At 38.9% G+C, this 25,976-nt stretch overlaps 1 protein-coding gene across 1 annotated transcript; it reads right to left on the minus strand.

Moving 5' to 3' along the window:
• LOC139725587 (F-box and leucine-rich repeat protein 13-like) lies at positions 1-24,315 on the minus strand. The gene is made up of 20 exons (XM_071636678.1): positions 24,241-24,315; positions 23,486-23,607; positions 22,022-22,118; positions 21,233-21,247; positions 16,404-16,471; positions 15,097-15,251; positions 14,188-14,297; positions 13,624-13,725; positions 12,644-12,739; positions 11,817-11,842; positions 9,318-9,427; positions 8,208-8,361; positions 7,043-7,172; positions 5,897-6,116; positions 4,985-5,147; positions 4,289-4,408; positions 3,311-3,437; positions 2,576-2,794; positions 1,749-1,912; positions 1-409 (listed from the first exon to the last, which is right to left on the minus strand). Exons 1-20 carry the CDS (start codon positions 24,313-24,315, stop codon positions 1-3), a joined length of 2,682 nt encoding a protein of 893 aa, XP_071492779.1.
• Between the last annotated feature and the right edge of the window lie 1,661 nt (positions 24,316-25,976).

The following is a 25,976-nucleotide window of genomic DNA, read 5'->3' on the forward strand; positions in this document are numbered from 1 at the left end:
TCACGTCTGGGGTACAATATCCTCTTGGGAGGTGAGGACAGTGGTCCTGCTGCTATCCTGGGGTTGGGCCAAGTCCTGGGCCAAGGAGGAGGAGGAAGGGGCGGAGGTGGCGGAGGTGCCCAGTGTCTCCTCGCTCGATTTCTGCTCAGTGGTGGTGCCGTCCGTCGTAAACTTGGTACTGCCCTCCCTCTTTGTCGCCCTGGCGACCGCATCTCCCTTGCCCTTCTCCGACGCATTCTCCTGGCCCTGGCGGGCCTTCTCCTCGCCGTCTTCCTTCTCCTTCTCTAAGGCTGCCTGGCACATGGATAGGGCATTGAGGTAGTCCATGCCTGGCCCAAAGCTACCAGGGATTGGGTCGTCACTCCACAGCACCTTCTCAATCTTGGTGCACAGCTTCTGGTAGGTTGCCCTGTTGGTGATTGGTAAAACAAGATAGCAAAAGGTACTGGGGACATCCCACATGTATCTTTAGATGACGTAAAGTAAGCAGTTGCCATGACGATGGAGATATGGAAGTAGAATGCAGACCTGAATAAAGACAATCTCCATCTACTAGAATCACTCAAACTACCAATTTAAGGTCTATGGGTCTGAGTACCACAAAATGTAATTGGGAAGTCTAAAATTTCGTTTTGACCTTTGACCCCTGATGAGTACAAGAAGATGCAATGTGAAAATCTAAAATGTGGTTTTAATCTGGATAGAACAAATAGATGTAAGTTTGAAATATGGAATTCTGTTTTGATCACTGATCCTAGATATTTGCTACAATTCAAAACTTAATAACTTGCTTTTATATACCCTTTTATACTTCACCCTTTCACTAAGTTTTGGTGCGGATCCGAGCAATTGTTCTTACTAAGCTGTCTGAACGGAAAATCTTGATGGACAGACATGCAGACAGACAAACAGACAGATGAAACCAAGAACTCAGAACACGAAATCACTACCGGCACATTTTGTGTGAGTCAGGAGATAAAGAAAAATTGTTCTTTTTTTTTTGGAAATGTTTCTTGAAGGAAGACAATAATGATAACTGGATTCTTTGTAGCCCTGTACCTTTTTCTGAAAGCACGGCCTGGAGCCTGAATATTTATCTGAATGACAGATTGAATTGCAATCAGCAAGGCAAGAACAATGCCTCATTTTAGATGCCTCAAAGTAAGGGTCAGCTATATAAATATGTATATTGTGAGTGGCAGAAGTCAACTTTGAGCACAGGAACATTGAACAGACAGGAAAGAGTATGTACTGTGAGAATGAGGACAGAGAGAAGCATGGAAAAGTAATGAAGTGCACTGCCATTATAACAAACAAAGCTACAACAAAATTCTCGTTACAACATAGTAATTCATGTCCCAAAATTATCATTCATATATCTTAACCTATTGAAGATAATACTCAGGCAGGTGTCTATGGGAAATGTGTGTTACAGCAAAATCAGTCCGTCCTACACTTTTTAAATGGGTTAATATACTTTTACTGTTCAGCTATAACAAAATGTTGATATGATAATAAAGGAAAAAATGGCAGTCCTGAGGATTTTGTTATAATGGGAGTCACCTGTATTAAAAAAAAAAAAAAAAAAAGATCAGATGAAAAAAAGATTTCTTTCTGAAGAAGTCCCAAGAGGACTATTGGTTATGGATGTGGAAGGTGCAGGGAAATAACGAAGCAAAGGGCCATACAGTAGCAGCCCAGGGGTAGACTGACTGTCTCCCTGCTGCTGCTGCTGGGCAAGAACTCACTTGGTGATGAGGTTGCAGTAGAGCATAGCCAGGTACTTGAGCCGCTTCAGGCCCTTGCGCAGGAAGCGCATGGAGTCGTCGGTGACCTTGATGCAGCCCGAGATGTCCAGGGTGTGCAGGTAGTGGCACACGCCCGAGATATAGCGGATGCTCATGTCGGACAGCTGCACAGGAGAGATCAATGGCGATCAAAATATGTCCATAACTCAAGGAGAGCCAACTGAATATTCCACAAAGATATACAGATGAGCAAGAGCAATGGGTGATCTTGTGTCATTGTTGAAGCATTAGGAGGAGATAAAATTTCAAAATAATTCCTGAGAACCGTTTCTACCACTTTGGTGAAAGTTTGTGGGTGGCAGATTTATAATGGCCAAAGTCATTAATGAAGTATTCTTTTCCAGAGACTTTAAATGGGTGATATTTTAAGCAGCAAAAAAATACAAAAAAATACAAAAAAAATACAAAAAATACAAACAAGCAAACAAACAAACAAGCAAACAAACAAACAAACAAACAAACAAACAAATTACTGTAACAAATGACATCTCAGCCACAAAACAAAAAGCAACAGTTCTAGGGTGTAATGGGCAGTTATATACTACAACATACTGATGTTTACACTGTTCTGACTTTGTTAACAATGGCTTAGATCTGCTCCAACTTTCTCAGGATTCAACATTTGAGGTTTCTATTCAATTTCAAACTAATTCTCTTTCTTTGAATAATTTTTTTTTCTCTTTTTTTTTTGGGGGGGGGGGGGGGGGGGGGGGGGGGGGGAGAGTAAATTTTTTTTTCACTTAAAGTTAAAAGTCATGCCAGCCAACCTGACTGCAGCCAGCAATGTTGAGGAAGGAGAGACGCCGGCAGCAGAAGGCCAGGTTCTTGATGGCACCATCGGTCAGCTGCATGCAGTGCGAGATGTCCAGCCGGTCAAGGTCACGGCACTGCTGGACAAACTTCTGGATGCCCAGGTCAGTGATCTGATGGCACTCCGACAGAACCACGTCCCGCAGGTGGTAACAGTTGCCAAGCGCCCCTAGGCCCTGCCCAGTTTTCGGAAAGAGAATGTTGTGGATAACGCATAATGAAATACTTTGCTATTTACATTGGGCATTTTTCAGTTATAGGATACAAAGGCATATTTCGCCTCCTTGGTCTATCCATACCCCATATCCAAGCATGTCCACTATCCACTACCCTTCATCTGCTATCCACTAAACTATCCTCTATCCGCTATCCATAATCCAATTTCCATCCAACCACAGTCACATCATCCACATCTTCAGCATTGTAATGTACATGTAAATACTGTCAAACAATGCTCATTCATCATAATATCAAATATCGCTGAACAGCAAAGAAGCAATTCAAATACCCTTGTATGTGGATTCATATTTTCTTCTTTTCTATACACTGGTAATTGCAGAAATATTCTTCTTGGTTCCTTTACGTTATTTTCTTGTGTGTTAATATTGAGAGACAGGTGCACTTATTGTGAAATACATGTAGATAACTGTGGCAGATAAACATGTTCGCTGCATAGCAACGCATCTTCATACCGTATCCGTGATGTTGCAACCAGAGATATCCAGGGAGGAGAGGGCGGGCATGTTGCCCAACATTTCCGCTCCGGCATCAGTGATGTGCTCGCTGAAGCAGAACGAGCCATACACCAGGCTGTAGCACCTGCAATCAACATAGTGTGTGCAGAAATCACTATGCGTGCCTTCATTACAGTTCTGAGGGTTTGTATAAAGAGCTATCCTAGTGAAATGAGTATGGCATACATCTGGTGTTTTCTCTCCTCACTGAATTGTTTGTGCATATCCCCTTGGAGTTAGTCACAGTCAATTTAGGCATTTCTCACAACAAAGTAACCCTGTATACTTATCGTATCTTATTCTGATATTGATCACTGTGTTTTCTGAGCCACATCAGTTAAAGAATTCACGTATAATTCAATGCTAATTGGACAAGTGCCAAATTAGTATGTGACTAATTATAAGCATTTAATTTAAATCTACTCAATTAATTTAATCTTAATTGATTTAAATAAATACTGCAAGACCAAGGGTCCTTTTGCATTCAGTTTTTGCTGCGGATAAGCTTATTGGCAAGTTTGTTTACATAGTAAACAAACATACCATGCATGCTCTAAATTTTTGCAATGGTTTATTCTGTCACAATTCACAATGGTATTTGCACCAAAGTTACTTGAATTTCAACACTCTAATTATTCTTCCATTCATTGCAGGAGCTGCCAAAATTCCAGTATTCACCCTTCACCTGACATCTTTCATCTTTACCGGATCTTTCTAAAGACTCAAACACAAGAATTGAGTTCTTAAAGTTTGAAATCTACTCAGAGTTGCCTCTTGACTGAATGCCTAAGATGGAACATTTTGGCAATAATACATCATGATGGTAGTTCAATAGTTCATCAAAGTATTCACCACAGAGCACTGGATTTGGTAGATATCAGACAATAAGATTTAACATAAATCAAAGGGAAATAACATGAAAGAAAAATGTCTCACTTCTGAGTGATTTTCATGATGGAGACGTCGGTGACACGAACACAGTTGGTCAGGTTCATCTCCCTCAGCTTTGGACCCGATGGTCCCTCCACCAAGTTGCGAACTCCATTGTCGCTAATCCTGGACACAATCAACAGTATTGCAGGAATGCAAATCATCAGTAACAGGTGACGGCCATTGGAACATATGCCCCCCCCCAAAAAAAAAAACCAAAAAAAACCAACAACAACAACGAAACAAACAAAAGATGTGATAGGTGAAAGTGAGAGGACAAGAACAACATTCTTTGCATGGCTTATCATTTTTTGGGTTGTTTTAATCATCTTTTCTAATTTTTTTTTTAGGAAGAGGTTCAGAGTTTTTCACATATTTGCGACATAACCAACAAAAAATCAAATGGTCATTTGCACAAAAGCAAGAGTTAGGGCAAATCAACATTTTTGCAAACTGCTGCAGATCCAATGCCCCCCCTCCCCTCCCCCTCTCCAAGGTGGTCATCTGTTACTGCATGCACATATTCTCAATTTTCTAGGAAAAGGGGTATATTTCAGGGGGTCAATATAGGGGGAAAAATCCCGAGAAATTTATAAAATAGGGGGATCTTTTAGTATTTTTCTAATCTTTCTAAATTTTCAAATGGGGGGGGGGGGAGGTGAAGATACAACACAAAGATGATTCTGGTCTCCATAACCCTACCTGATGCAGTCTGCCACATTGAGGATGTTGATGTTCCTGCAAGTGGCGAGAGACTTGAGAGAAGCGTCGGTGATGCGGGGACAGTCACTGACGTACACATATCTCATGTCGGCGCAGTACTTGCCAAGGTACTTGAATGAAGCATCCGTGATTCTGCTGTTCCCTATTAAAGGAAAGGGGGGGGTAGATAAAGTGATATGGGATGAGGAAAAGTGACTGAGGCTAGTTGTGTGTGATGTAAGGATAATGCATTCCCCTTTACCAACAGTAGCCTAATAAGTGTTGAAAATATTAATCTATTCACTTTGGGAACCGTTTTCAGTGTCAGCACTATTCCACCATATGGAATGCCATTATCACTAATCTTAGCACTGCCATACATCCAGTTCTACATATGGTATAAACAAATATTGCAGACAAAGACATCTTGCTTAAGCATGTTCCGTATGGGTATGGACAGGATTTGATTAAGAGTAGGTTGGCAGTTTTGTTACCACATACACTGTAGGTCACAGTCAGATCTTTGGAGCAGCTGTTGGATTACAACTGTCCATCTCATGGTACCAAAACCAGAAACATGAGTGACTTGGAGCTGGCAGCCTCTTTTGCAGCGTAAAACTTTCGCAAACTGCCACTATTATTCAGTGCATTGTGTCGACAAAAATTTTTGTGTGCACTTTACTTTCGTGAATCTTGCATGGCTCCTCACAAAATTTGCGGAAGTTTCATAAATGTAAATACTCCTGGTTTTACAGCAATAAGAATGTGCTTGCATTTCTATGTGCGCATGCTGCCACAAACAGTGCATCTGTAGCATAATCTGTACCACATCATATCTCTCTCAGACATTTCATGTTTTGATGCAGAACCAAAAGGCACAACACTTTGCACCGATAACAAAGGTTGTTGTACCTTCAATTCGGATCTGCTGCAACTTGCGGTGCACAGCCAGCGCCTTGATGGCCACGTCGGTGATGTTGGGCGTGTACAGGAAGGAGATGGAGCGGATGGTCGGGCAGTTGCCCGCCACGGCAACAATCATGTCGTCGCGCAGTGTGAAGCAGTCGTTGACCACGAGCATCTGCAACTTGCGGCTGCCACTGGACACATTCTTGTAGCCACTGACAGTGATCTGCAACATATGATAGTCAAAAAAAATACAATTGAAGCAACTCTCTCTCTCTCTCTTCATGGAGCAGTAGTGTGTCGGGTATCCTCCTCTACTTTTTGCAGAGGAGAAGCTTAATCCAGGGATAATCCTTACTAAAGCTAATCTTCATGATGATGCAGTAATAATGCAAGAGTCATAACAACCCCAGGGCAGCCTCTTCAGTCACAGGTCTCATTGTTCCCCAGAAGGACTGGAAATATTTGCTACCTCAGCACTGCAAAGTACCCACACATCCATCTGGTTCACGAGGATTGCGGGTATAACCTCTTGTCTATGAATGTCTGCACTGGGCAGGAATTGAAATTGCAAACTCTGATTTAAAGGGGCTTTGCAACACAAATGCATGTTGACCTGTGTCGATCAGTGATATCCTCAACATCACTTGCGTGATTAAACGAATATTAAGTATACACCTCGTATTCTATAATAGTTTTCTACTATTTTTCTTCTTGTTACTTGGATATTATATGCCCACACATACACATACACACACACACACACACACACACACACACACACACACACACACACACAAAAGAAAAAGCTTCAAAACTAAGATTCTGTCAGTTAAATCATCTGTCAATGTATTTATATATTCTTTTGTCCACATACATGTGTAAGAGATGATCAGGGTTATATGAATGCCAATATCAACACCATGAATATCAATACAAGTCAATATGCATTTGCTTTATTGCATAGTGGCTTTTTAAAGCTCAAGAGCCTTATCTACATGTACCATACCAAGACGTTGCCCAGATCTTATGTGTAGTTTGAATCACAATTGCTATTAATTTCATTGCAATCAATAAACTATTTGTTCTGAATTCCACTGGCATTTTGTGGTAGTACCAGCCCTTTGATGGAGGGTTAAACATAAGAATCACCTGGGGGCATCCAGACATGTCGAGGTAGACCAGCCGCTTGCCACCCCTCCCCGTCCCAAGGTACTGGAGTCCCTTGTCACTGAACCTTTTGCAGTAGGCCAGGCTCAGGTACTGGAGATTAAGGCAACATCTGCAATACAGGCATACAAAACAGAAATAGTTATCACATATGATCGTCCTGATTGTTGTTTTCCATCATATTCCTTGCTGGTGGATAACATAATTGCATAAAGATCATTTGTTGTTGAAGGGGAATGAAACCCAAACATACATGGGATTGAGTAAATGTAGGGATATTAGCAGAACATATCAGTGAAAAATCAGTGAAAGTTTGAGGAAAATCAGACAATCTGTTGAGAAAGTTATGAATTTTTGAAGTTGCAGTGCTGCTTTTGCTAGATGAGAAAACTACAGCATTTTCTGATGTCATATATGGAAAATGATATAAAGAAAATATCAAGAGAATTCCATTGAGTTTCATCTTTTCATGGAAATTCCACTTTCCCTCGACTTGTTGCTTGACATATATCAAGGGGAATATGATTTCCCCTGCTTTCTGAAAGAGGCAAGTAAAGTGCTCTTTTATCACATTAGATATTAAAATGAAAATGTGTTGAATTTTATTCATATTTTTTCATTTCAATAGTTTTCCATATGTCAATGTCACAAAACGTGTCTTCTCTGCCAGCAATGGCAGCACCGAAACTTTAAAAATTGATAACTTTCATTTTCCTCAAACTGTCCCTATTGATAAGATGTTCTACTAATATTGCTGCACTCATTCTATCCACATGTATATTTGGGTTTTATTTCATCTACCGAACTCTCCCACTCCACACACATACTGATACTGTGTTGTAATGTAACTATACGTCGGCTCCGTCCTTGATCTCTCCAGCAAGACCTCTGCATGGCACTACCAACAAAGCTGACGTCATGAGCCACACAAGCAGCAGTATGATACAGTTACATTCTCTTCAAACTTTCCAACAACATTTTGGGACTCATGATTTTGGTGCACATAAATCAACAAACAGTTACAAACCATTCTACATCAAAATACCAGTAAAACACACATGGTATACTTAATTGTTTGAGCGTGTAAAGGTTTGTCTGGCACTGTATGTCTGTTTTGTCTGTCTGTAAGTCCGTCTGGATAGATTACCTGGCCAGTAGTCTGAGGGTGGCATCGGTGATGTTAGTGAAGGAGAGGTTGAGGTAGAGCAGGACGGGGCAGCCTTCCGCCACGTACTTCATGGTGTCGTCGTTCACCCCCTGGCACTCCGACATGTTCAGGTCCTGGAGGTTGCGGCACTGTCCTGTGGAGGTCAAGGGTCAAGGATTAAAGGATTAAAAAGGATTAAAGGGTTATGAGTCATTATTTGGGTAGCACACTACTAGCATCAATATTCAAGCTCTGTCACACTGTCCTTCAGATCACAGAGCTGATCTAGGAGGGTCAAAGGTTGAAGGTGAAAAATAGCATTTTGGACAGCATATTCTTCAGACTTTCAGATGGTACAACTGTAGTAGTTCCTCAAGGAGAACAAAGGTCAAAGTTTAAAGGGCAAAATATCATGAAACATTTTAATACTGACAAGCCAAGAGTGGAACAAATTCAATGAGATAAATATTCATTCACATTATGGCTTTGTAACAAGTTTGGGATATTTTCTATTCGAACAAGTGATATGAATGTCGCTTGTCCCTTGCTGCTTCTATCATTTGCCATTTGATAACACAAAATTCTTCTTCCGCGGGAGAACATCGCAAAGAATGCCCTGCCTGTGAGAGAACATTACAAATGGTTTGCTGTCACATGATCACGTTTGATCTGATCCCAGATTGACATTTAATTGATTGAAGGAAAATGGTACAATGCACATGTGACTGATGTGCGCCACGACATTATTATCATTACTATTTTAAGTTTATCATCTCATTGACTTCCATTTAACAAAAGGGTGAAACAAAATATGAATCATACATTCCACAAATCATATTGTTTTATCAATTTATAAGAAAGGTATAATGCAGAGCAAATCATAAAGTACAGCATACAATAAAATATATGTGGAATTAAGTAAAATAACAAGGACGGCGATGCATATTTTGCAAGGTTGACAGAAAAGTAAGTATAACGACGGAAAAGAGTAGTCCACTGAAAAGCAGGGCATGTAAAAGGAGGATCGCTGACATGAGTGAGCCAGCACCATGCACATTTTCAGTCTGTACTTGGTCAAAACTTAGGAGAAGAGAACACAAGCAACTATACCAATAGCCGTGTAACTCGGCTTGGTGAGAATGCTGCATCCCTTCAGGTTCAGGTGGAGTACGTAGGGCCGGTAGTTTTGGAGCAGGTTCGTCACCACATGATCCGTCACCCTGCAAAGATGTGAAAAGGAAAGGCAGGAATATGGTTTCATTCTTTCACGGTCAGAGGCGTGACTATTGTGAGCAGATCGAGGGGATGGCATTTTGAGTCAATAGTATCCCTGAGAGTGTCTAGAGGGTAGCTGGCCAGGGTTGCAAACTTTCTCAGGAGATTGCGCAATTTGGCAAGAAGTAGCGCAGAGAAACAAGATCACAGAGGCGGAGAATTGTAGATCCAGTAATAGACATCAAGAGATTTTGATTCATGTCCATCGACATCAACCTGGTAAAATGGATCTGTTTGCTCTCTAGGTGACTGAAAGATCCCTTTAATACACAATATGAGGAATGAAAAGGATGCTGAAGAATTAGCACAAATTGTACTTACACTAAAATCTGAGAAATAGATAACAGTTTAATATTGATATTCAACATAAGGAGCTATTGATACAACATGGTCTGTTTGGACTACCTGGTAAAGACTGCAGTGAGGCTTGGGGAAGAATAAAAAAGAAAAAGAAAAAGTGAAATAGGCGTATAGATTGCTATACTAATAATTATTTTTTTGTACTATTTATGTCCAAAAACATTACAGTGTATTGATACACAATACTTAGTACTACAAAAATTAAATTTCACTTTTATGTTTTGACTAAAGCATTTAGACAGGGAAAATTCATCAATCGAACATAGAAGTAGGTGTAATTGCAAGATAACTCTAAACCATCCAACTTCCAAGATGCTGGCCACATTTGGTGATAGAGCATTTTCATCTGCTTCTCCCAAACTGTAGAATCAACTACTCCAATCTCACTGTAACCAGCAATCATTAAATATCTCATAACTCAGCTGTTTACTTAATCTGTTGAGAACGACTCCCAAGTATACTCAGGCAGGTGTCTACGGTAAATGTGTGTTGTAGCAAAATCAGTTAAATGGGTTAATAATTCAATTGTAATGCATACCTGGACATGTAAATGGAAAATGTGCTATATGAATATATTATTATTGTTATACTTATCATCTGTAAACTAAGCATTGCTAACGCTTTGTTCTTCCTTGTCTGGTATTGCAGATCACCAGAGAAGAGCTGATCAAGCCAATCTATCCTTCGCCATGCAACTCTGTGGGCTTTCATAATTTTAGTGTCTTTAACTTCCTCCAAAGTTTCCTCTCTAGATACAATTATCCCCCTCCTCACTCCTTGGGGCCATTTTGGAGTGCCGTTGTTATAGAAAGGTTACTTGTGACTCTACAAATAACTTGACAAACAACTCAAGGCACTTACGCACAACCCAAGGCACTTACGCTTACCCGGAGCACTTACGCACGACCCGGGCACTTAGGAAGAGCGTCATGAAACACCCCCCAAGCTGACCTTAGAGAAAATGGTTATTTTGTGCGGGATAAAGAAGCCATAAGGGATAATTTGACTGTTTCTGTCCATTAAGATTCAACAGATGTCCTCCATTATGAATTTTTTTTTTTGAGGGAGGAGATCAAAAGAGAGAAACCAGTACTGAGCACTTTCAGTACAAAAAACAGGAAAAAAGCATACAAAATGTATACTTTTTATGCAATTTTGAGGCAGAGGCTAAAAGTTTTAAACGATATGCAAGTTGAGGTAGAGTGGTTTACTGGCTGAGCTGCTTGACAAGAGATGTTCACCTCTTCCTTCCACAATGCTTTGAGAATCTTCAAGGTCCAAAAACAAGATTCTTTTAGCACGTCCAGAAGAATGGACAGGCTAGTAATCCACCTGTGCGAAAGCAGTTAAGTAGTACACGTATTCCCTTTTCACGGTCAACTGCACGTGCAATCGAACAATGGGAAAGATCGATCAAGCGTGAGATTATGAACAGAGCGTGCACTGATGGGCTCACAAACTCTATTGTTAATTGCTATACAATATTAGAGTACCCAAATGGGGTCAGCAAAGGTCAAAATCTACTGAGCTCGGCCTTAATTGCTACATATGTCTTCATACGAGTTTTATAGCAAATCAAGTGCACTTCTATGTTGGAAAAAGTAAAATAAGACAAAAATACAAGGAGTTTTGATGCAGAAGAAGAACAGCTTGATAAAGGAAAATCTGATCTCTTGATCAAAGTCATTTTTCTGGTCAGCATAACACAAAATAAACATATATTCAGCCCATGAATGCAGACAACCAAGTCTACATTTTGGGAACCTGGTTTACCAAGTTCTCTTATATGAGTTGACGCTACCGAACATGGTATACCAGGTTCCTGTAGTGTAAAGAAATGGGTTGTGTGAGTGTGAGTTGGAATCAGTGCATTTCACACAAGTCTCACAACTCTCACCAGCACCTGTTTGATTTTGATACGATCCAATGAAACTCTTTTGTAATACAGAAGCATGATGCGAGTAATAGACTTACATGTGTTTTGTCTTGGACAGGTCGACCTGGGAAATGATTCAAGCAAGGAGATCAAGGGAGAACCATATGAGGACTCATTACCATAAAAGGGTTGCACATATTTTCAGAAACTTTACTTTATGATGGTAACTCAATAAAAACAAATGATGCTATCTAAAGTGATGCATGATGTCAAAAGGAGTGCAATTTCTCGCTGAATAAGAATATTAATACTTCACAGTACTCAAACTAATCAAGACTTTGCGCGAACTTCTCAACACTGTATACAGCATATATTTCACAGTGTTCACATTTTCACAAATTTTGCACACTTAATGTCCACTAATATTCGCAGAGATGAACAACTCGCAAAAGTATTTCTTCCGAAACAAAAATGTCTTGTACTGTGCATCATCTCTATTGTAACAAATTGGTAATTTTCCTCTTGAAAATGGATGACACTTTAATTCGTTTCCATAACTTAGGGTCTCAACTGCTCATTTAACCAAAAATTATCTTTCTCAGTTTCAACTGCATTCAATTTACAAAATAGATAGCTTGTGAAATATATGGTGCCTGCTGTACATAATGACGCATGCTAAAACTATCTCCCTGAATTTCTTACCGAGAGACCAGTATGGGGAGGTGCATCGTGAGTGAAAAAAAAAAATGCAAAGAACTGAAGAGAAGGCATGAGAGAGAAAGACAGTCCCAGGGAGACTGAGAAGCCTAGAAAGCACTACTAGATGAAATAAATGAAATCACAAGTACATAGAATGGATGGATTGAGTGAGAGTATGAGTGGGAGTCAAAGTGAAAGATATGAGGAGAGAAAACTAAGGTCTCACCCGACTCCAGAGGGAGTTGTTGCTGGTGATCATCTTCCAGGAGCGACAGACCTGGGAGCAGCGGCTGATGTCCACTAGGTCCAGGTAGCCAAAGATCTGGGGGGAGAGGAAGGGGCAGGTAGGATTTCAATGACACAGCATATTACCATAGGCCCTTTCTGCGTGTACACACGCACACATACACACACAGATATATTCACATGTACAAGATTGTAAGCAAGCTAGACAATCATATCAACCATGATTCCATTATATATCGACATAGATTTTGATATATCCATCGATATGACAATGACGTTTAATCAAATTGGCGTCAATGGGACTAACCTGTAAGACAAGTCTTGAAAAGCTCTGTTCTATCTCTCCATGATTTTTACAAGTAGATCCAATCGATCAGGGGGGCATTTCATCAATGAGTTCGTCGGAGGTTTTCACCGACAAATTTGTTATCAGCCAATCAGACGCAAGGATTTGAGTAGCTTTTAACAGTTGTCAGTGTAAATCACTGACAAAAAGTTTCATGAAACGGTCCCCAGATATAATTGTGTTGTCATGATTCTATCTCCGTATACTATATTCCTCCTGCATTACTTGTCTGCAAAGGCTTGGTTTAGGAAATGAACACAGATCCAGACACGTCAAACACAGAATCAGTCTAGAGCTGCATGCAGAAACTTTGATCCAGCTAATATGTTTCCTCTCAGATACATTTCCAGAGCCTATAAAGAGAAATCTAGCAATCATGTGATGTGCAAGAACATGGAGTCCAGTTACTTCTACTCAATGTTTGTAGATACGTATCACCCGGAACCCACTGTTTACATCAAAATCAATGTTATTCCCTCTTTAAGAGCTGCAATTATCCACTTTTTGAGCATTGACAGGGTGAGTCTGACTTCTGTTAATAGATGGCGCCCTTCCTTGCACTGTGGCTGTCATTGTACGTTGTAGCTCTCCATGGCCTGGGTCCTTCAACCTACCTTGATGGCAACACGTCTCGGCAAGAGTGAGATGTCATCCCTGGCCTCCCCCCTCGGTCCAAGAGTGTCCTCCTCACCGTCCAACTCACCTCGTTCTAGCCTCTGGGGAAACGTCATCATCAAATTAAAGGCAATTAATTGGTGTTAAATAGCCTTGTACATTAAAAAAAAAAGGGGGGGGGTAAGACAGTGCACTCCTGTTTTATTGAACATGGATGAAATAAAATAAAGTAAAAATTCAGGCCCCAAATCTATAATCTACTAAGTATATATCTTTACAGACTTTATTGTTCCAATACAGCAAAATTTTGATAAACAAAAAATAACTGAAAGTCCCAAGGACTTTATTATAATGCATGCCACCAGTGTCCACTTGCCAACCTACGAGTCTTATGTCTTTGTCTCACTGGTTTAAGATTCTAAGTCACTGTTCTAGATACAAGTCGGGAAGCATTTCATATTTCAGTTGAATAGTGTCATTTTGTATTATAAAGAAGTTTAAGGTGCTCATAGGGGTGAATCTACGCTGTCTATTCTCACCGGTATAACGTAAATCCATCTCACCTCGAAATATTCCTTGGTGCGACGGGATTCTTGCATTACATTGTGCCACGCCTCAAACACCAGTCGAGACAGGGAGATGTCATACACATACTTGATAATGTTGAACGCCCCTGAAAACATACAAAACAATGATATCTGGTGAAATTAAAAGAAAAAAAAATCTGCCAGATATAATCATGCAGACCTGCTAACCACGAAAAACAACTACGAGGAACAAATGGGAATACCTTTGCAAATAACAGAAATTTCCTTCCATCATTAAATTCTACACTTCAGAGATGTTCTTAAAATCAGTCAACTCATCTAGGAAAGCTAGTATGATTTGGAAATGCTTTGTAGATACAACCATGCAACATTCAATTTTGCAAGAAATTAAAAGCAGGCCTTCTGCTTTTACCGGTATATCAAAAGTTTAAATATTCATGAGAGTTTCTTTGGGGAATGTTTTGCCAACATGTACACATTTTCTGGTTTGTTTCATTTTCCATCTGAGAAGATGGCTGAATAGTCCATATTCAGCCGCACTAGCCAGTATTCCATGGAGTCCATTTGGATGTGAGGCGGATCCACCTCACCGAACAAGTTATGTACCCTGCTCTCTGCGATGAATGAATGAAGCAGGATCTTTTACGTGCATGAGGCGTGACTCTCTCATACACAGGACTTCCATTTTATGTCCTATCCGAGGGGCAGAGTGTTTTTGCCTCTTGCTAAAGGGGACGATACGATTACACACAACAGTGCTCAGCTGGACTAGGGAATTGAACCCAGATCATTTGGATTGGGAGGCAGACGCACTGCCGACTGGGCAAAATCACAGTAGGTGGTAGGTCGAAACAAATGAAAAAAAGACTAGTGATGGGCTGCATTGCTGTTGCTGCCCATGAGTGCTGCACACACTGGACTTACTCTCCTGCCTCTGGCGACGGAAGTGATGCCAGTTGGACCAGATCTTGAAGTGCACCCTTTGCTTCCGCAGGTCGTAGTACTCCGCCGCCTCCTTCATCTTCCGGATGAGCCACTCGCGCTTCCGCTTCTTGCGGATGTGGTACGTGAACCACGCCCTGTGTTTCGGAGGGATGAGGATGCAAACATTTTCTAAATACAATTGCTGTCTGCTATCTTGAGTAACATAATGATGATGATGATGATGATGATGATGATGATGACGATGATGATGATGATGATGATGATAATGATGATGGTGATGATGACAATAACGATAATGATTTCCACTATACCTTCACAGCTCTTCTAACATTGCAGTGAATCACATGTCTTGTTTACATACAAATTCTTCTGAACATTTGCATCAGATCTACAACATTGATGTCCCAAATCAGTACTCTCTGCCCCCCTTCAAAATGAATAACAAAATCAGACGTAATTAAACAAAAATAAGTATGGCAACACCAATTACTTAACACCTATGTCAAGTTCGACCCAACATGCTTAAACATATCACATGTGACAAGTATTCTCAATCATAGCTGGTATGCAACGTGCTCCAAAATAAAGTTACATCACTGTGAAATCTTTGACAAAACCATACAATGCGGTGAAACCTTCCGGATGAGCCACTCGTGCTTCCACTTCTTGCGGATGTGGTACGTGAACCACGCCCTGTGTGCCAGGGGGATGAGGATGTAAACATTTTCTAAATACAATTGCTGGCTGCTATCTTGGGTAACATATTATAATGATGATGATGACGATGATAATGATGATGATGATGATGATCACGATGACGATGACGACGATGATGATGATAATGATGGCGACGATAACAATAATGATTTCCACTATACCTTCACAGCTCTTATAACATTACAGTGAATCACACGTTTTGTTTATTGACAAATTCTTCCGTATATTTGCATCAGATCTTCTACACCTGACACCCAAAATCAGTACTCTCAAACAAATAACAAAATCAGAAATAATCAAACAAAAAGAAGTACGGCAACACTAATTACTTTGCATCTATGTCAAGTTCGACCCAACACACTTACACATATCACATGTGACAAGTACACTGTATTCTCAATCATAGCTGGTATGTAACGTGCTCCAAAATAAAGTTACATCACCATGAAATCTGTGACAAAACCATACAACACGGTGAAACCATCTTCAAACCGACAAAACTTGCAATTTAAATTGGAGACAGTCGCCCTTAGGAATGATTCTATGCTAAGCTGTTTTGGGCCACTTACGTGAATGTCATGGTAACCAGTCGATTGTTGTAGCACTGATATGCCTTCTGATACAGAGCAGGATGTGGCTGGATTGAAATAGAGTGTGGAGTTCAGAAATAAACATCCCCATTAAAAGACAGCAATGAGCATGGAAGTTAAAAATATACATCTGGATTGGAATAAATGCACTGAGTTTAATAGAAATAAAGACTAGAAACAGAATCAAGCATGGGGGACAGAAATAAACATTGGAATCTCATGCATGGAGGTTAAAAATAAACATCCCAATCAGTATAGAGCATTGAAGTTGAAAATCAACACCTGGGTTGCAATGAAGCTTGAAGCTTAAAAAAACAAGGAATCAAAATAGACTATAAAGAATGCAAAAAAAAAATAGATATCTTCATGGGAATTAAGCATTGCGGATAATAAAATATCAAGAATATTCTCAGCTTCAACAAATTATAACAGATATTCACAGCTTTATTTCTATTCAAGCATCAAACATTATTAGTTTGCATAAGCAACTAGAAATGTCGCTATGGCGACTGGTATGCCTCCGCCATAATGCATGATTCTCCTAATAGGTCTAGATAGTACGTGTGGACAATGTGTGATTACATTTTCACAAAACTGGCAAAATATTGAAATGACAAGTTTGTCAGAAATGTGTTGAATGTTCACCTTCCTTGAACTTGGTTTAATTGGATGAATAGGAGAGCATGTATTTGGGGATTTAAGGACTTTAACTTGACTTTGACCCATTCATACATTTATGCATTGAGTAATTTTCATGGTACCGGTATGGAGAAAAAGTGCAATTTCTGTACTGAATATTAACATTGTTACCATGTTCATCTGGCCTTAGACCCTAAAATTCATAAGATAATCACTTTCAGGTAGAACATGCATAAAAACTGCAGTAAGTTTCACCATAAATTGAGCCACTTCCAAGATATGGAGGAAAAAGTTAGTTCAGCACTTTCACTTGATCTTTGACCTTTTGACCTTTGAGGCAATAAAAAAAGAAAAAGAAAAAAAAAACTCTCCAGAGAATTTCTAGTAGGTTACACATGCATACACCAAGTGTAAAAAAAAAAAAAAATACTAATCCTGCTGGCATTGCATGAACATGAGGGAAATAGTAAAATTTTGAAGTGTTGCACTTGACCTTTGACCCCTGACCTTTGACCCCATGAACCCTACATTCTCTAGATAATCACTGCCAGTCAGTACATGTATATATACTATGTTCCATGAAGATACCTTGAACAATTTTCCAATTTACAAAGAAAAAAAAAAGTTTTAATACTTTTACTCGACCTTTTGACCTTTAACCTTTGACCTCATGACATAAACTTTCACCAGAGAATCTAAATTGGGTAATACATGTATACACTAAGTTTCAAGAAAATATCTTCAGGCATTGCATAGATATGGTGGAAATAGAGAAATTTTATGTATTTGACCTTGACCTTTTGACCTTTGACCTTAAGCACGTGCACCCATAAGTTGATAGGCACAACTTCACCCCCTAATACACATACATGCCAAGTTTCATTAGGATACTTTAACAGCTTTTGATAGTTACCTTGTCCACAAAATTCATTACGGACGGACGGAAAGACGGACGGACGGACGGAAGGACGGACGGACGGACGGAAGGACGGACGGACGGACGGACGGACGGACGGACAACCCGAAAACATAATGCCTCCGGCACCACTTTGTGGCGGAGGCATAATTACACAATAACTGACACTGAAAAGCTACAAAAGATTTAGCTGATACAATTTGTATGTCCTCATAAAAATTATGGATGTACATGCTCAAGATTGTTAGCATGGCACAGTGACTTTATGAAATAAGAGCCATTTTTGACATGGTTGGATGGCAAAGAGCAAAGTAACATGGAGTAATGAATATTGATACTAGATCATGAAAATTAATTCTTAACCCACGGAGGACAGGCTGATCTTGCTACAACATGCATTTCCCACAGACACTTGCCCGAGTATACTTGGGACTCGTCCTCAACGGGTTAATATGAGTTTCTGAATGTTACATTTAGCACATTTAATAAAAAAAAACACACACACATAAAAATAACAATTCTTATTATGTAGTAGTTCCTTGCCAGTAGTAAAAAGAAAAACAAACAAAACAAAACAAAATCACATACCAAATTTTTATTTTTTCTGCAACACACACAGAACTTCTTTCAAGCCATAACACCCAATGGTACATTAGGCCTCTCAGCAATTAGAAATTAATCCACAATTTTTTCAGCAGCATTGAAAATGCAATGGGGAGTTTAGTTGGCAAAAAGCCTTTGTGATGATTAAAGCAATACCTGGCAATCCTACGATAGATTTGACCCGATTTGAATATCAGTTTTTCATCTGATAGGTAATAGAGTTTTATATGTATACACATACATACATGTGTACATATATATTATCCTCCCTGGTCACTATGCAGTGATATTGAAGGTCAAATGCTACATTATGGTACTGTTTTCTGTACATGAAATATCCCTAATTTCATACAACTCTAAGAGAAAAAATATCTTTCAAGACTACTTAAAGTATGATTTCAATTACACACTCTCATAGAAATAATGCTATCCCTCGGGTCTAGGGCGATAAGTAAAATTTTGAAGTGTCTCCCTTGACCTTGACCCCTGACCTTTGACCCCATGAACCCAAAATTCCCTAGATAATCACTGCCAGTCAGCACATGCATATATACTATGTTCCATGAAGATACCTTGAACCATTTCCAAGATATGGACAAAAAAAGTAAAATTTGAAAATTTCTACCTGACATTTTGACCTTTGACCTCATGACCCAAAACTTTCACCAGAGAATCTTATTTGGGTAATACATGTAAACATTAAGTTTCAAGGAAATATCTTCAGGCATTGCATAGATATGGGGGAAAAAGTCAAATTTTGTACATTTGACCTTGACCTTTTGACCTTTCACCTTGAGCATGTGTGCGCAAAAGTTGATTGCCAACACCCCCTAATACACATACATGCCAAGTTTCATGAGGATTTTGCGGAAGGTTTTTTAGTTACGCTGTCCACAAAATTCATTACGGACGGACAACCCGAAAACATAATGCCTCCGGCACCACTTTGTGGCGGAGGCATAAGAAAACACACAGGAAAAGTATACATTGTTGCACAAAAGGCACTGCGGGAGCTTGAACAACTGAAATGATCAAATCAATGATATCTGCATACTTTCACTGGTTTGTAAATACATATTTTGCAAACAGCTCTGAGCGCTACAGTGTCTTCTGAAGCAGTGACAGGGCTCTGAAACAATGAACTACCATTTTAGCAAAACATTTGAGAATATTGGACTGCATCAATTTTAGGTACACTGGAGCTCTGCATGAGCTGCACCAGCTCACAAGCATCGATGTAGGTTTGGAATCGTCCTAGTTGTGCTAATCGTGATTAATAGAAATTCACCCTCCCCCCCAAAAAAAAAACAACAACAACAACAACAACAACAACAACAGCAATAACAAACAAAAATACAAATAAACAAACCAGAAAACCAAAGTTTGTGTATGAAGCGAATGCAGAAACGGTATGAAGAACATGTCAGCTATGTATGAGGAAAATCAGACAATATGATGTTCATGGTAGCGGAGCGATTTAAAGAAGACACAGAGAAAATTCCACAAAATTTTATTCAATATGATAAGTGCACATTCCCTCAACAAGTTAGTGATATACACAGTGCATATTACGGGTAATATCATACCTCTGCCTTCTAAAGGAGATAAGTCAAGTTTGCTTTCATTACAAAAAAAAAAAAAAAAAAAAATGAAAATGAAAATATGCAGAATTCTCTTCTGATTTCCTTTAATATTTCCACCACCATGATATCATGAACTGCTGTAGCTCACTTACCCAGCTAGGGTGGCATAAAATCCTTTAACTTCATAACTTTTGAATGGATTTCCTCAAACTTTACTGATGTGACATACTAATATTCTGGCATTCATTGAATAAACATTCATATTTTTGGTACATTCCCCTTTGAGGCATCAACATCATCCTGCCTATCGGGTAGAGCTGCAGTGGTGAGTTGGATCAGTTGTGAAACAGCTTTTTTCTGTGGCTCCTACTGGAGTCAAGTGGACCAGACTTACCAAATCATCTGACAAACTTCTTACCGATTGCAAACATACAGCGTTCAGAATGAAAAGCACATATAAAAGATACAAAATAAAATAAAACAACAACAAACAACAAAACAAAACAAAATACAGAAATGGCAAAATCAGGAAGGATAAAGTTGTGGTGAAGCAGGTTTTGAAGGCAGTGGCAGGGGAGAATGGAAAGAGAATCTGCAGATTTTTTTTTGTTGGAAAGGCACACATCTGCAAGCATCATGTGTATTTGAATGCCTGAAACTTTCAAAGAGGTTACCACAGTATGTAGATAAAGATTATCTTTTCCAACACGTATCTACTGCTTATCTGATACCGGTATTAGCCTTTTACATTTCTACTATCTTCATGATTAAAGAAGAAATTATTCAAAGATTTCTGCACATTTTGAGGTATCAGCAGCTCACATTTGTTACTATATTTTCCTGTTTCTTAGTTTGAAGACACATGTCTCATTGCAAAACAGCAACCATTAGATATTCAACAGCTCATCATCAGTCTATTGATACTTAAACACAGATATGCACACGTCACCACAAATCCATATGTACGAGCAATATGGGGGAAAAATATCAAATAACAGCACAAACGAACACAATCTTAGGCAAGTTAACACTTCACACCATAGCTGCAAAGAAAAACAGAGCCTTACCATCCATTCCCATGGCTGGCGATGAAGTGAAAGTTACACAAGATCATCAGTTGGAAAGCAGAATGGCATATAACATTGCTCAAAGTCTACTACAGATCAATACCTCTCAGTGTAAAAAAACTAAAATAATTTTGCGTGTGGACAACGATGAATGAAACTTAAAGTTTGTGAAGTGTTTTGATGAAAGAGCAGACTAGGACAGAACCAAATTTTCACATGCAGTGGCAGGAAAAGTGATTTCTCAGAATACACAATGCTTGGAAGAGAGACAGTACTTTGAGTACCTCGACAGGAACCATGCATAAGAAAATGGAGCAGAGACATAATGACTGCAATCTAAGTATTCCAGTATGAGACCACAAGCATGATGTACATTAAGGGTATGATTCCAAGGCTTCCAGCTAATGAATGACGGAGAATCAGGACTACATGATCAAAGTCACATGATAAACGGCTTCAGATTGATAGCTTACAATTCTTAGAAGTACACATTGAAATCTAATGAATGGCATTCATTGATAGTGGTACACAGCAGGAGTGCATGTTTGGATTCTAATCTTCACAGAAAGTGACCTGATAACTTAAAATTGCGCATGGTCATTGACGGCTTCAAGAGTTGCACAGAGTATGACTTCTAAATGTTGTATATCTTCTCACTTTATCAACTAGGTCAATGGAGAAAACTTACAAGAAAAGATGAAAACAGTCACATGGAAAGCAGAGCGTCTGGCAATGTCTATGAAGTAGTGAACACATTACCATCAAATTGAGGAGATGTATTATACTTACATGCAAATTTTCTTCATCAAGCAAGTAGATGTTATCCAAGTAGGGTGCCCCAAAGATCTTTTCTTTGGGCTTGAGTTCCTCCGGTATCAAAGAATCCCTATTTCATATAGAGAGATTATACGGTTACAAAAATCAAACGTTTTCACAATATTATCTTATATTCCTCACCTTTTGAATATTTTACTGCCTTGTATATAAAGCAGAACTTATATTAAGTCAGTAGGTGGATGGTACAAACATTTGAAGTTTTGTGAAATAGTTTTGATGTAAATGTAAATTACCACTGTAATATTGCTTTATGCATGGCTTGCCATAGTCTGCAAGGTGCACAGATATAAGTCATTTAAAGCATAGTGAAGTTTAAAGAAATATCATGTTAAAGGTTACCAAATATCTTAATACACTACTGCATATTCTCTAGACTACTGTAAACATGTAAATGTAAGTTGGTACAGTAGACTTCCATTATAATGGAGTCCTCGGGACCGGCATTTTCTTTCGTTATAACTGAACAAATAAACAATAAAAATACATAGAGTGGATAATGCTGTGGCTGGAATATAACCGTGTTTGTTATAATGGGAGTGCACTGTAGTGTAATCCTCACACTGTGACAGGGCAGGCATATAGTCAGAAGACGTCCTTGTATGTGTGTGAAATCAAGACTAGTCGCAACCTTTGTACAGTGGATTCATGTTTTGAATGAAACATTTGATATCTGTATTTTGATAAAGAATTCAACTTTAATGAAATGTACACATCCTCATATCTATATATGATCAGACGAAAGAAGGACAAAGCACTACATGTATGAAAGAAAGAAAAAAACCTGATATTATGAAAGAATCTATATCGCACAATAAAAATTCAACTTGGATTCATTTTTCTGATACTGTAAAGCAAGAAATTTTTCGCGGCATGAAATTTTTGCAAATTGCCCCTGGCATTCAATGCATACAGTGTAGAGAAGAAGTTTCATTTGCATCTCAATTTTGTGAAACTCGGCTCTCGTGAAATCAAAATGCACATGAAAATTTCTGGTTTTACAGTAGTTCAAAAGCACTACTTTAAGATTGTGTCTTTTGAAATGTTTGTCTAAGGGGTTATAGACCTCATTTCTATAGATAAGAGGGGGTTCCCATGACAGAATTTGACTAATTTTAGGTCTTTAGTCACATTACATCTGGTACACATCTCATAATATTCAAACTATGGTCACTATACAAACATCAAGCCAACTTTTCAAGTTGTCCACAGTGACATCATGACCACAAATTCAAATCTTGTGTTTTGTCTAGACCCTTTAGCCCAAAAAGGAATGTCACATGTACTGATTCCTACCATTTGAGCCAAATTTTCAAGTTATCCACAGTGACATCATGACCACAAACTCAATTCAGATTTTGTGATTTGTCTAGACCCTTTAGCCCAAAAAGGAATGTCACATTGATCACTGAATCCTACCATTTGAGGGACTCCAGACCATGGAGGTCTTCTTCACGCTGTCGAATGAGCTCCGTCAGATTGTCTATGAGATACTGGTAGGGGTCATCGGGACAGACAATGGCAAGACCAGTCAGCAAAGCCTGTCAAAAATTGTAAAACAATTATGCAAAAATTAATAACAATACAAATACTACTTCTACTTCTACTACTACTACTACTACTACTACTACTACTACTACTACTACTACTACTACTACTACTATCACTACTTTTTCTGCTCATGATGTAATGTAACAACATCAATTATGGTAATAATCAGATGGTGATGATGATAATACCCTTAAAGACATTACTGCTCCTACTACCACTACTACTACTAATGCTACTATTATGATACTAACGATAAGAAAATTGACTTATGACAAGAAGAAAGCATAAGGTTTACATCAGATATATAATCAGACTCATAACTGACATACAACACTTGTACTCTCCTGTATAGATGTTGATAACTCCCTACAGAGAATATGTTATTAGTCAGAAGCAGATGGGCATAGCTCCACTGAGTAGATACCTTCTGGTTTCATTGATGAATGACCACATGAAGAGAGTACTAAGATTAACTGAATTTAGATCCTCCTTTTAGACATCAATGTAAACATGTGAGCAAGAAGGGTATTACACGTTTGAACCCTTTCAGGACAACTGAATTTAAAAAAAAAAGGCAATTGCCATTCTGTACTTAGCTGGAAAGCTGAACAGGTCATAATTACCTCATAGACATCTGGTACTTTGTGACGTCTGAGAAATTGCTTGATCTCTGGGTTCATATTCCGCATTGTCGACATCTTGGAATCTGGTGGGATTTGCCTCCGTTGAAACTTCTAAACCCTGCTTTCTGTCAAAGAGAGGAAAATTCTGATTTTAGTTTTGAATGTACAGGGCTAGGACTACCTAGATATGCAACACTTTGAAATGTTTTCTCTGACTCTGATTCATGTGACATATATTGTTATGTCATCTCTATGTCATCTCCATCTCGGCACTGTTTCATGAAAGTTGTCAGTCTCTGACAATTGACCAGAGCCTCTCAGCCAATCAAAACCAAAAATTTTACTGAAATTGTCAGAGACTGACAACTTACGACGTATTAATGAAAAATTGAGCAAAGACAATGGGATTCCATTAGAAAAGACCAGACGGACAACTTGTCAGGGCTGACAACTTTTCATGAAACAGTGATGTAGCACTCAGACATCCAGACAAATTCTAAAAAAAAAAGATCAGCACCTACCTAATGTTGACTGTCTGGATGTTCCAAATCTGCCCAGACCACAGGGTAGACAGAAGTGTTGGCTCACTGAGATAAATTTTTCACATTACTAGATGTCATCACTGTCTCCAATCAATTTCCTGATGCATAGTAGAAAGTCCTGGAACTCTCTATCTTGACCAAAAACAGACCTAGAGCAGAGAAACCACACACACACACACACACACACAAAATGTAATTCAACCAAATTGAAATGACAGTAGTGAAACAATAAATCCTCACAGCATATGTCAAGATATGTAAAACAACGACACATGCACAAACAATATAATTGCCATTAATGATCGATAGGCATGTTATATAATTACAACTTTAACTCTAGAATTTTAAATAACAATAATACAATGGGTAATGGTTGAGCGTCCAATATATCAACACCCGTAAGTTTTTCCATCAATCGAAACTTATAATATCTCACAATTTGCCTGAAATCTTACTCACATGTAAAGGAATATACTCTGATTTCACAAGCATACATTAAAAATGCGATTTGTGGTAATTACATGCTCCAAGATAACTGCTTCAAACGCATGGGGTGTTATTTTCATGCACTCAATTGCGCCGTAATTTTGAAACCAACATCCCTACCCTAAATTGACAATGTGTGAATGTGCGTAATGCTTTTCAAATGTGCATTTATAATCTATAGTATCATTGTTTTGCTGTTGATCTTGTTTATTATCGGGTTTTTCAGTAATAACTAATATTTTGACATCTTCAAATCCCCCAGTGGCAGTGAAGAATGCAAAACCACAGTGCTTAACAGTCTCATGCATGACTGTTCGTTCTTTACATGCAATGATATAAATAGAGGGGGCTCGGTTTTAATGTACAGTGTTGATGTGTTGCATACCTACCATACAAAAAATTGCTATTATAATATACTAAATTTACTACGGTTTCCTGTGACTTTTGGTGCAGTTTGGCTGGTTTAGCGGAATTCGAGATATCTAAATCATTTGATTTAGATCTAGGCCAAATTAGGGCCTAGTAAATGAATAGCGCCAGTACATCGTAGGTTCTGGATCTGGATGTAGATCTACAATATATAGCAGTTAGTACAGTTCTACAGTTGCTAACTGTATTTAATATTAGCACCTTTTTGGCTTTGTGGAAGTGAGTTTATACTATGTCAGTGCACAGAGCACAGTCTAGTGCAAAGTTTCCTTCACAGCT

The sequence above is a fragment of the Diadema antillarum genome, unplaced genomic scaffold (genome assembly GCF_040938485.1).
Source record: "Diadema antillarum isolate AM-2024a unplaced genomic scaffold, OU_Dant_1.0 seq00000050_RagTag, whole genome shotgun sequence".
Taxonomy (NCBI): Eukaryota; Metazoa; Echinodermata; class Echinoidea; order Diadematoida; family Diadematidae; genus Diadema; species Diadema antillarum.